Below are 13,183 nucleotides of genomic sequence, written 5' to 3'. Positions count from 1 at the left end.
TAAATAACAGCCTTTGGATTTAGCTTATCTGTTTTTGATGTCGGGTTTGAAGGAATGACATTCAACTTTTGAAATAACAATGTCCTGGGTCTGCTCGGAAGAACACTGATCTCCTCCCTTAGTGCTGTGGGAAGAAGATACAGAGTGGGAGAATGCCTCCTCTGCCTTTCATGGCTAGATACACATGGCCCAACACAAACTAACTAACCCTGACCATAGCTCTGGGGGACTGTAGGGAGGAAGGGGTGCCACTGATCTACAGAATTTTTCACATAGTCTCTGGTTTCAGTCTGGTCGCAACTCAGGAAGGTCAGGATACTCAAAGGGATTTGGCAATGGGATATGGAGGCTTTTACATCTTGTTCCAATCTGGCCTGAAGTTGTGGGGTGCAAGACAGTTGGATGGCTTACATGAGACTGAGGAATGGGATATGGAGCCTATCATGTGCAGGTTGCCCCTGCCAACCTGGCCTCAGGTAAGAGAGGAGTGAGAGGGTAAACTGGCTGTATGGTTGGAGGAAACTGAGGAAGAAGATAGAGAGCCTTTTACCTCCAAGCCATCACTAGCTTCAATTCATGAAGGAGTGTGGAGTCTGAATGGTTTACAGGAGACTGAGGAGTGGGTCAGCATTTCCAGTGCTTCTCCATATTGTGGGGACTGGATATTCCAGGGTAGGGGATGGACATGGGCGAATGGGGTATGGACCCTGTCATTTATAGGTTACATATGGTAATACAGATAGGATTGCCAGGCATCCAGTTTTCAACCAGAACACCCAATCAAAAAGGGACCCTGGCGGCTCCAGTCAGCACTGCTGACTGGGCCGTTAAAAGTCCGGTTGGTGGCACAGCAGGGCTAAGCCAGGCTCCAGTGTCAATAAAAGCAGATCTCCCCAAAGCTCTGCTTACTTCATGAGCTCCTTACAGAATAAATGGCCAAATTCAAATTTTCTGTTTCAGTCTTTAAGGTTAGACACAGAATCAAGCCAAGCCAAGTAATCACCTGGGCAGATACCAAAAAACAAAACAAAAATGGGTTTAATTAAAATATTTTTGTGAATAAATGTATAAATAAATATATCATTGCTGATGACTTGTTTGTTTAGAAAAATTTCTAAACAAAAATGTTAAAATATCCAAAACTTTTAAAATTTTTGAATTTTTTATTTCAAAATAGTTAGAAATTTCTCAGTTTCTATTTTACTTACTTCTCAACTTTCTTCCCCTGAAAAATGGGGATGGGAAAGGTAAAGAAGTTAGAGAAATAAGGGGAAAAACCCACTCTCTCTTATTTAAATTATTCTCTACAGGAAATGTATGAAAATAAGTGTGTATATATAGTGAGAGAAAATCCCCCCCACACACACACATTTTTACACTCCCTTACCTTTTTAAAAAATGGGCAGGAGTAAAAATTGATACAAGTGGGAGGGGATCCAGAAATTCAAAACACATTTTTTCAAAATTTATTTTCTTTTCCCTTTTTTTTAAAAATTGAAAACAATGTGAAAAAATTTTAACAAAACAAAACAGTTCATTTTCTTTTTAATATTTTTTGCTGAATCTTTAACTGTAATTTCAACCAGTGCAGTGCTAGAAAATGTCTTTGGCTGTCTCCATAGATGTCTAATCAGGAACTATGAAAATGTTAGTCTGGACAGTTAATCCTGGGAAAGAAGAAATCAGAGCTTTTTCAGCAGCTGGCTCAAGAGATAGAATTCACTTCCCATGAAAAATAAGCTCACAGCTCTTAAAGCAAAGTATCAAACTTGCTTCTTCAGCTGATCTTTCCCCACATCTGCAGTAAAGGGGATGATAGAGGAGGAGAGGAATTGCTGGAAAAAACAACCCAGAGTGTCTAAGGAAGAGGCTTTTGTCTTGTGGTGATGATAATTTTGTAAGGTGCTCAGATATTGAAGTGCTGAGTGTGGGAGAAATTCTTGGTGGTTGGAGGGAGAGAGAGAGAGAATCGCCATCTTAAGCAAAGATATATCTAGAGGTGAACAAAGCAAGGAGACAATTTTCTAAGAATATTAGCATGAAGTGGAAAGTGTACTTCGACTCAACCATGTTCACAATACTATTTGCTTTCCACGAATATTCAGGCACTGAAGTTTTACTAACACCAATTCTTGCCAAATTTTCAATTTCAGCCCAAATGCTTGAACAGTCACTGGAAGCTAATTTCTAACGTATTTGAGAGTACAATACACAATTTGGAATTTACAGTGTGTAGGTTAATTACAGAAGTCATCCACTCAGGGATGTGAACCATGTGACTAAACTAAGAGGACATGAACTGAGACTGATACAGTTAGAGCCGGTAGAATTATTTGTTGCAAATAAATTCTCCAAATAATGTAGCCCTTTTTCTGTTTGTGACAGATTTCTGCCTATGCATTCACTGGGCCTGGTTCTCCATTGTCATTAACATTTACACTTGTGCAAAAGGAGGGCAAAGCAGGTGTAAAACACTACCAACACAGAATGGTAGCATTCTACATCTAATTTGCACTCAGTACGGGTGTAAATGATTAAACAAAAGGTGCAAGACAGCGGAGAATCAGGGCTATTATTTGTAAGTATTCTCTAAATAACTTGAATGAATTGTTTTCAGCCACTGGGTTGTTCACAAACTGTTCACTTTGACCATTTGCTATTCAGTGGGCCTGAGGTGTGATTTGCCATGGTAATCACATGCAGGGGTGGATGTAGTCCCCCAATTCAATGGGTGCACAATGCCTCCTCCTCCTTGCCTTGCTGAGGGAGCACTGGCCACAAGCAGCAGCACCCTCTGCCTCAGCACTACAATCCTAATACTGTCACCGGGCAGATGGGAGGTCCCAGGGAGCAGTGGGTAGGTTGGAGAACAAGCCTGCCTCACATTCACCCCCCGAGCAGAGGTTCCTGTCCCTTGGGGCTCTGCCCTGCTCCCTGCTCCAGGCATTGTGACCTGGCACCGAGGGTCTCACTATCATTCAGATTTGGCCCAGCCCCCACTTCATCATGAGGGAGGAATGGCTGATCCAAACCTGGTCCCAACACCACTCACTCAAATTTGGGCTGAACATCATACTGGAGGGGTGACTGAGCAAAACCTGAGATGGGGGCCCCGTGCAAGTGCATTCAGTACACATTGGTTAATCTGGGCCTGATTTCTGTGGGTGCACTTGCACCCAGAACCTCCACTAAAACCCGATCACATGCTATTATTATTTATGCTCCCAGATTTAGAGTCCCAATCCAGCAAAATACTTTAGCACATGCTTAAATCCATCTCTGTTTAACAAGGCACTTAAGCACGTGCATAAATCCATGGAAAACCAATGGGATTGAAGGACACATTGAAAGTGAAGTACATACTAAAGTGCTTTGCTAAATAGAGATGGTTTGCTGAACCCTGGCCTGGAAGACTGAAAAGTGTGAAGCATAAAAACAGCCAATAAAAAACTAAAATAATGAATGACACCTACTCTTGTTCTTATGAGAATAGGGTATTTGTCTGTAAAAGAGCCATTCCCCAAATATACATGCCTCATTTGCCTGAACAGAAAATAAAAATGGGTATGAACACGAACAAATGGAACAGCAATTCAGAATACAAACAAAGGCTTATGAACTCTGTCTTTTGCTGTATTCAACAGCTTAATTATAATCTAACAGATATTTTGAAATTAATAAGAACAGGAGTACTTGTGGCACCTTAAAGACTAACAAATTTATTTAAGCATGAGCTTTCGTGAGCTACAGCTCACTTCTTCGGAGACTAACAAATTTATTTAAGCATGAGCTTTCGTGAGCTACAGCTCACTTCTTCGGATGCATCCGAAGAAGTGAGCTCATGCTAAATAAATTTGTTAATCTTTAGTGCCACAAGTACTCCTGTTTTTTTTGCGGATACAGACTAACACGGCTGCTACTCTGAAACCTTTGAAATTAATGTTATGTTGATTAGTTACATAACTCATATGGTATTGTTTCTGTTCCATTCGGATCTTATATATTTAACCAAATTAGCATGACTTGGCAAATGTACATTTGATTATAAATTTGCAGTTATGTTGATTAATTACATAAGACATCTAGTCAGGAAAGAGAAACAAAACCACATGACATATAATTAGGCAATACAATGTGATTTTCAATTTGCAAATATGTCCAATTGAAGAATGCTCTCCAGGCTAAAAAAAATGTTGAAAAAAATTGCAAATAATTCTGAATAAAGAGGTCATCTGGAATTCTGAAATTTGTGTGTGGACAATTTGTGGATACTATAAAAAAAAGAAACTCATCAGATACATTATTTGTTGCAAATTGTTCACTTAGGTCTCAGCATAACCTAAATATGGCCACCAATGGGAACTGGTTTTCTGAAACCTTTAACTGTGGACAGCAATTCCAAGACAAAACTGCCCACTGGGATGACTCTGAATTGTAGCTGGTTCTAGCAGCAGTTACCAATTGGAATAGCGCAAAATGAGCCTCCCCCTGCAATTCACTCACTCTAACACAGAGATATGGAAAGAAAGACTCTTAGAGACAAATGTGGGCAAAGCAGGGGATACAAATAAATATAGAGACAGAAAACTCTGATATCTTGTCTCACCAGCAGCAGGGAGGGGGATTTATCTACGTGTACATTAGGCAAGTCCAAACAAAGTTGAAACTCAATCTTCATAGATCCCCATGCTGGAACCTGAACCCCTAGTGTTGGGCCCTGTGCAAGTTCTTTTGTACCCCAACTCTCAAGTGCAATTGAGTCCAGCTGTTCAACCCCCTTCGGGCACCGATCAGGGTAAGAGTGAAAGAGAGTCATAGAGAAGAAGGAAAAGAGAAGGAGCGCAACTGAGTTAAATGATATGAATAGGGGACTAGAATTCTTTCCCTACCTGCTGAGGAGTCCTTATGCCATTCATTGTGGAGACTCTCCTGCTCCCTGTGTGGTTGCTGCTGCTGCTGCTAGGTTGTCTATGCCCTACTCCTCCCCAAGGGCTGGTAAAGAACACAGTTCACATCACAGACAGTCTCTCCTTCCCACCTTGGCTGAGTGCTCGGAGGAGGAGGAGATGGGAAAAAGGGCTCTGAAAAACACCCTTAAAGAAAACAGGAGGCAGAGAGCGAGAGATATGGATGCATTTCTGCAGCTCCCCGCCCACCTTCTCCTCCTGACACCCGTTCCTCCCCTGACAGTGCATTTTTGCTTTCTACTTCCCTTTGGGAGAGCAAAGTTCGACCACAGTTCATCTATCTGTCTGAGTTACCCTGTGCACCTGCCCCCTCCCCACCATGCCAGGAACCCATGTTGGTCACAAATATGCAATTCTTTCCCCTGGCCAACTCTCCACTTCTTCCTTCCTACCCCAGCTGCCCTGCTGTTCCTTGCACTCCACATGCCTGCTCTGATATTCAAACTGCCTGTTTGAACCTGCTGTTCTGGGCCCTGAGGCCTTTGCTAACCTCCAAGATAATGAGAGTTACAGATTCTGGTGCTCCTCCTCCCCCAGAACGTGCAAAAATCCACATGTGCTTCTCCTGCTGCTTCTACAACAGCACCAAAATCTATTTCCAGCAGGAACAGAAATGGAATTCTGATTCTCTTCCTTCTGCATCCAGAATCCATTCCAGGGTGTCAGGTACACCCGTGTGCATTCCAGCTTGGTACAAAATAGCAGCAGCCCACTTCCCTGAAGACCCTTCCTGGGAAAATTTAAGAGGCGTGGTTCCTCTGCTTCGAGAAACCAGCTGGTGGTCCCTTGAAGGTTTCATGAGTGGAGTGGGAGTTTAGGTTACTTCCCCCAAGACCCCTAAAGCTCAGTGACAGGGAAGGACAGTTACAGAGGGGTGGCTGGGACCTATTTGGGGGGTGAGAGTTTACAGAAAGGTTAGACCTGAGCAGAGGTCCAGGGCAGGGTCCTCCCTCACCACTCCACTCTGACCGACTCTCCAGATGAATGTGCCATTGTCTTCCCACACTGCCTTTGGGGTATACAAACAGGGGCGGCAGCTTATATGGGCTCGAGGTGCTTAAGCACCAGGAATATTCAAGGCTGAGGGCTCTGCTCCACCAATATTTGGAGCTGGGTTTCTCCCCTGCCCCTGCCTCGGAGCTTCCCTGCCTGAAAGAAAACAGCCAGTGCCTCTCTCCTTTGTTTGTGCTGCTTCTGCCTAAGGCTATAGAGATCAGCAGCCGGCAGCCTCTTGGAGCACTGGGGGAGGGGAAGAGGGAGAGAGCAGGAGGCACACAGGTGCTTGGGAGCTCTCTTCCCTTTCCCCTCCCTGGCACCCAGGGGGAGCAGCAGGGGTGGGGAGACCACACATGATGGCAACCCCCCACCCCGGTGTGACGAACTGGGAATGTTCTTAATGTTTTCTCTGAATACTGTGTTGGTGCCTCAGTGTCCCCTATGCAGTTCTTAAGTATCTAGGTGGTGTATCAGGGTGTGTGATTGCTACAGAGCAAAGGGCCAGTGCACCTAAATGCCTGACACTCTGTCTCCTAGCTACCGATGGCCTGGGCCCCTCCCCTGCAAAGGTGCCTGCTGAAGGTGTTGGAGACAAAGAGGTCAGGTGACCTCCTGGCCCAGGCAAGGAACTGAGCAGAGAGGAGGGGCTGGAGGGTTTGGGAGTCTGGAGCTGGCTGGGGACGAGGAGGGAAGTGCAGGCGGGGGTCTGGCTCATTGCCCCAGAATGGACCCGGCCAAGGGGTCCGGTTCACTGTACCTACAAGCTCTGTTTTAGACCCTGTTCCTGTCATCGAATAAACCTCTGTTTTACTGGCTGGCTGAGAGTCATGTCTGACTGCAAAGTGGGGGTGCCGGACCCTGTGTCTTCCCCAGGACCCCGCTGGGGCGGGCTCGCTGTGGGAAGCACATGGAGGGGCAGGGATGCTGAATGCTCCAAGGAGAGACCCAGGAGGTGAAGATGTGTGAGCTTCTTGCCCTGAAAAAGTCTGCTCCAAGGGAGAGGAGGCTCCCCAAAGTCCTGACTGGCTTTGTGAAGAGCTCTTCCAGAGCATCGCCCAGGGACTCCGTGACACCCGGTACCCACCATAGGGGAGGCGAGTGGGCTTTCTGGACCTGAGAGAGTCCCTAGGAGCATGTGCAGTGACTGTGGTGCAGAGTGAGTGAGCTGCGGGGGGGAGAGGACGGGTCCCTCCCCTGGAGCTTGCTGCTGCCGGTAACGGGGTGGAGGAGGGAGTCCTCTCTGGCCCTAGCCCTGGGGCAGCCTGTTTGCATCCCAAGTTCCTTATCCCCAGCCCTGCCTCACCCCAGAGCCTGTGCCCCCAGCACCCCATCCCTGAGCACCCTCCTGCACTATGAACCCCTCATCCCCAGCCCCACCCCAGAGCCCTCACCTGAGGGGAAAAATGTGCAACTTAAATTTGGTGGTCAGTTTGGAGTATCATTGTGGTTAGCACAATACTTGATTATTTTACACCCTTTAAAGTATACAGGTGTTACAAAGTGGGAATGTTCTTAATGTTTTCTCTGAATACTGTGTGGGTGCCTCAGTTTCCCCTATGCATTTCTCAAGGATCTAGACGGTGGGATAAGGGGGTGTGATTGTTGTAGAGCCCTAGAGGGCCAGTGTGATGCCGTCTGCACAGAGAATGGCTGAAACCCTGTCTCCGGGCAATTGATGGCCTGGGCCGCTCTTCTGCAAGCTGCCAACTGAAGGTGTTGGAGAACAAAGAGATCAGGTGGCCTCCTAATTCCTGGAAAAGAGACAAAGGCCAGAGGAGGGAGTGTCAGTGCCTGTGTGGACTTCCAGGAAATGCATGATGTGGAAGGGGATGCTTTGGAACTACTCCATACAAAGCCAGTCAGGACTCTGGGGGAGCCTCCTCTCTTGGAGCATACTGTCTCCAGGGCAAGAAGCTTACACCTTCCTGGGTCTGACCTCGGAGCATTCAGCATGCCCTTCCACACCATGAGCTTTCCGCAGCAAGTGTGCCCAGGCAGGTCCTGGGGCAACCAGAGGTCCCTGCACCCCAACTCTGCAGTCAGACGTGACTCTCAGCCAGCCGGTAAAAACAGAAGGTTTATTAGACAACAGGATCACAGTCTAAAACAGAGCTTGTGGTACAGAAAATGACCCCTCAGTCAGGTCCATCTTGGAGGGTTGGGAGCCTAGACCCAAGTTCTGGGCCTCTCCCCATTTCCCCAGCCAGCTCCAAACTGACACTCCCTCCTCTAGCCTTTGTGTCTCTTCTGGACAAGGAGGCCACCTGATCTCTTTGTCCCCAACACCTTCAGTTGGCACCTTGCAGGGGAAACTGAGGCACCCACACAGTATTCAGAGAAAACATTAAGAAAATTCCCCCTTTGTCACAACAGGTGCAACAAAATTTAATACCGTATATTGAAGCAGGCAAGTGCTGCTTCTGACTTTCCACTTTTAATTGACCCTTGTAATCTTGTGGTGCCGACGCGTTGTAGCTTCATTTTATATCGGCTTACAGGGCGAGAGCGGGGGGATGAACCACCATTTTGGGCACCATCAAAAATTATACAAACCTGCCGCCTATGTATACAAATAGGCTTGGACTCCAGCTCAGGCATTCAGATATTTCCCAAGTATTAGCCCCCACCCCTCATCTAACAGTAAGGTTATTCGTGTATCTGTGAAGTGCACATGAAGATTATAATTATGAGATAAGGATATTGATCCCTTATGAAGCTGAAGTCAATTACTTACTCCAGGTCCTTATACCTCTAGGGTCACCCCAAGTCATACATCTCCATATCCATCTGATGGTTCTGAACAGCCTGGAACATGGAAGTCCCTGTAGAAGTTTTCTTTTTGTGCAGTGTTTTACCCTATGTCACCCCCAGCTCAGCCTCCATTTTACAAATGCTCCTCAAATATGCAACTAGCTGTGTATGAGAAAATAGCTCTTGGGTCACCCCAAATCAAGTCTCTGAGACTGAGGGCATCATGTTCAGAACCATGTGACAGACACAGGGACATATGACTTGTGTGACCTGAGAGATGTTATGTCAAACCACCAGTTACTTATTTAAATTAAGAGCCCCTGAACAATGAACCAGGATCCTGAATAAGGGGATGGGAACAGGTAAGTCATTTCAGCCTCATGATTGCTTTATTTAGCACAGCCTCTGTCATCCCCTGAGCAGCATAAACTGTTGTCCCCAACCAGTGTAGGGAGAATAAGTGTGAAGTGACAGAGTGATTTATATCATGTGACTGAGGTACTCAATTTGTCCTTAGACCAGCTGATAAGGCTCTCCTGACAGATGGCCTGGACCCTCATGCCCATGTCTTCACTGTGGCATGTGCTCTCTCAGACAACTGGCAAGATGAATTACAGCAGTATTTATATTCATATTCAAGCTCTTTATCTTTGCCTTCAAGGCCCTACACAATTTAACTTCTACCTACTGCTCAGCTCATGATTATTTTTGCTCCCTGCCCCTTCCAAGCTGCATCTAGCTGATCCTTTCATGTCCCTCTGCCACACTTGTCTCCGTGCCTTTACCATGGGGCTCAATTCCTGTACTCTTCATCCAGAGGTCCCCCATTCCACCTTCTCCTCCTTCAAATCCCTTCTCAAAACATAGATCTTCCATGACACTTATAAGCATCTGTGAATAAACTGGCCAAATTTGTTCACTGCTATTTGCTCTCTGACTCTGTCCCTCGGTCACCCTTGCACCCACAGGTGCTGGAACTACGGTTCCTGGGGGTGCTGCCGCACCATTGGCTTGAAGTGGTTTCCATTATATAGAGAGTTTACAGTTTGGCTAAATGGCTCTCAGCACCCATGCTATACAAATTGTTCCAGCTCTCTCTTACACCTCTGCTTACACCTGGTGGTGCTGGCAGCAACAAGGGCCAGGTTCCATATCTAGAGGTCTCTGTTAACATTGCAAAAGAGGAAATGCCTCGAGCCCCCACCCAGAAATCTGAGGAAAATAACACCTCTAAGAGGCAAGCACAGAGTCTATGAATAACAAAAGAAAACTTTTATTGCCAGGGAAAGGAAACCCAGCATTAATTTGGGAAAATACCATAATAATGATTCAAAAATATGCAACCTACAAGTGAACTCCTGCCCCACAATATCTTGGGCAATGTCCTTTGCCTCAGTTTTCACCTGGTAGAGTAAAAGCCTGACAGACAAATGTCCTTTAACATGCTGCATCTCACTCACAGTCAGTTGTCCAAAGTCAGCAAAGTCCCAGAAGTCAGGGGTGCTTTCACGTGGGTTCAGCTCCCACTGCTGAGGGGGGCATGGAGCAATGCCTTTTCTGCTGCTCACTGCTACCACTGTTGTCTATGCTGCTGCCGCCTGTGCATCTAACTGTGATGGTTCCACTACTTAGCCCAGTTCTTAGCCATCCCACTGGGTAGTGGGGAACCTCACTGCTGCTGCTGCTGTACCCTTTGTGTTGTATTTCAGTGCAATACTGTCCCTACACAAGGTCGAAGGTTCAACCCCCTAGACCAGCGGTTCTCAAACTTTAGCAACCTGAGGACCCCCATTTTGATTTTAAAATTTTCACAGACCCCCAAACCTCCTGATCAGCCCCAGACCCCACCCCCGCTACTCCGCTTCCCACCCCTTCCCCTGGGCACACCCCATCCCCACTCCTCCCCCTCCCTACCAGGGCCTCCTGCATGCCACTGAACAGCTGTTCTCCAGCGTGCAGGAGGCACTTGGGAGAAGAGTTGATCAGTGGAGCCCACAAACCCTCTGAAGTACCCTTACATACCCCCAGGGTCCACAGACACCAGTTTGAGAAATTCTGCCTAGACCTTCCCATCAGTGATTTTACCTCTAGTCATTAATTAGTAAGCAGAAACCAGGACTCTCCTTTGAGTCTGACCAGCTCTGTCTTTAGACACTGAAAGGGAGTATCAACTGGTACAGACTTTTTAAACAATGCCATATCAGCAGGTAGGAACGCCCATTCCAATCTTCTCTGACTTTCACTGGGATTTGGCATCATTACGCCCTGTTTAATGAGTAAGGTAAGAGAGTGAGGTTACAGTGAGGGTGATCCCCTCAATTAGGGCATATTAAGTTCTGCTGCCCTTTCATCATACAATCAGGATAATAACATTTCATTATCCCCGGGTCCAAGGTTAAAGTGAATTTTAACCCAACACAGCCAAAATTGATTACTTTGGCAAAGCAGGTCTCGCTGCTTTTCAGGTGTGTCTATGCAAATACAGTCTGCTCCTGAAGTCTCTTCCCCCAGCTCATCAATAGAGGATAGAAGAAAACTTATTCTGACTGTTTACATATCTAGCTAGCTATTTAAATGCTTCCTGTAAATGAGGTACCTGAGAGCCTCCTAAAATTAAGGAATGTACTCATAAAATAATATTTACCCCTCTCCTCTCCAGTTAGCAGGGACTGGGCTTTGTATGCTCTTTGAGGCACAGATCTTATTTCCATTTTTGTGTGTAAAGTGCCTAGAATGGTTTGGGCATAATACAATTTAAAATAAATTGGTTTGCTAAATAAGATCAATTCTCCTGCTATTCAGCAAACTAGATTCAGCTTTCCTGACCCAGAAATGTTGATGCTTGTTTAGGCTCTAGCTAACTTTTAAGAACATTTTAGCTCCTTTCCTTGAAGTTCACCCACACCCTTGAAAAACAAAATGTTGATAAGTACATTAGAAGCTCAGATGGAGGAATAGCTGCCAAGAAAAACCATCTAAAAACACACACAGAGTAAAGGAAGCAGGGGTCCAGCTTTCAGAGTTGCTGAACATTTACAACTGTGCAGGGCTCAAATTCAGCCAGAGGTGTCCAGAGTGGAGCTCTGGTAAATATTTTTAAACTTGTGGGGCAGAAGCCCTGAGCCCCAGCACCTCCAACAGGGCTAAAGCCTCGGGCCCAGTGTCTCTCAATGGGCTGAAGCCCTGAGACCCACTGCCACCCCACATGGGGCTAATGCCCTGAGACACCCTGCTCTTCAGGTGAAGCCCAGAGCCCTGCTGAACTGCAGGGCAGAAACCTTTAGCCGCACCACTCCATCACCGGGCAGAAGCCCTGAGCTCCCCCAAGCCCAGCAGCTGAAGCCCTGATGGGCCTTGGAGTTTTATAGCATGTTTGTGTGTGGTGGTGGGGCTGGGAAATAATCTATGAGAATTTAAGCCCTGCAACTTTGATGGAAGTCCTTGGGAGCTGTTGCAGCTCAGATCCTCTGAAAATGAGGCCCCAAACACATTTGGTTTTAAAATTACTGTGAAACGTGAATTGGCCAGCAATCAACATTGAAGAACATCAATGAGAGAATGAGACTGGAGTTAACTTGCTTGAGTGAATCTCTTAACCAGATGCTAGTCACTGATAGGCTTTTTAATGTATGCCCCAACAGTGGGAGAAATGTAATTCTTATTATTATGACCTTGCTATGTATTCTCCATGGTACAGTATATAGACCGTTTTACTCATAGACTCATAGACATTAAGGTCAGAAGGGACCATTATGATCATCTAGTCTGATCTCCTGAATGTGAGTGTGAGCTGTTTCAGATCTCACAAGCTAAGGATAGGAGACCTTCATGGAGATCTAAGGTGCTTCAAGAAGTGCCATTTCCTCAACAGAGACCACTCATCCCTCTGTCAGTGCTCACTGCAATGACCAGTATGGCACTAGAGGGTGCTGTGCTGTAGTGGTATGGGTGGCTCAGTTTGGGGTGCTCTCCCCTCTGAGTCAGCACTGACCCCAGTGCCCCAGAATGGAGCTAGTGTGCCCTAGCATAGTACTGGATTGCAGGGAGAGTGATTAGTAATTTGATAGGAAGGTGCCGCGAGTCATCTAGCTGTGATATAAAGTGACTCTTGGCCATTAAAGATTCAATGGCATTTTTTCTCCAAGAATAGAGGATGTTAAGCCCCATGTCCTTGCCAAACTCTGTGTATCTCTTTCAACTGTCCATATTTCCACTGGATATTGAACTCTTCTGCACTTCATCCCCTACACTGTTGTGCATGTAGTGTGACTGTGCTGGAGGAGTGATGCCTGTACTGTCAAAGGAGGAAAGGTGCTGTGTACGTGAAGTTGTTTTTGCTGCTAACTCATGAATTTCTTCGAAGACACCTTATCAGCTACTGAAAGAGCAGACAAAATGCTTTTCCCTGGAAACTTTCTCGTGCCACTGATGGAGGCAGAAGTGTCGGTGTGGGGGACGTCACAGGACAA

The 13,183-nt window shown here is 46.1% G+C and overlaps 1 protein-coding gene and 1 long non-coding RNA gene across 3 annotated transcripts in view; one reads left to right on the top strand and one right to left on the bottom strand.

Moving 5' to 3' along the window:
• LOC120395043 (kell blood group glycoprotein-like) overlaps positions 1-5,160 on the bottom strand; it is a 31,516-nt gene extending 26,356 nt beyond the window's left edge. For both annotated transcript variants that reach the window (XM_039519234.1, XM_039519235.1), the window contains exon 1: positions 4,890-5,160. In XM_039519234.1, coding sequence (XP_039375168.1) covers positions 4,890-4,916 — 27 coding nt within the window. In that variant the 5' untranslated portion in view covers positions 4,917-5,160. The remainder of the gene's footprint in view (positions 1-4,889) is intronic.
• LOC120395045 overlaps positions 1-13,183 on the top strand; it is a 72,391-nt gene that overhangs the window by 31,848 nt on the left and 27,360 nt on the right. The window lies entirely within an intron of this gene.

Source organism: Mauremys reevesii, unplaced genomic scaffold (assembly GCF_016161935.1).
Source record: "Mauremys reevesii isolate NIE-2019 unplaced genomic scaffold, ASM1616193v1 Contig90, whole genome shotgun sequence".
Taxonomy (NCBI): domain Eukaryota; kingdom Metazoa; phylum Chordata; order Testudines; family Geoemydidae; genus Mauremys; species Mauremys reevesii.
The sequence above is the reverse complement of the archived record's forward strand: the minus strand, read 5'-3'. Positions and strand labels throughout refer to the sequence as shown.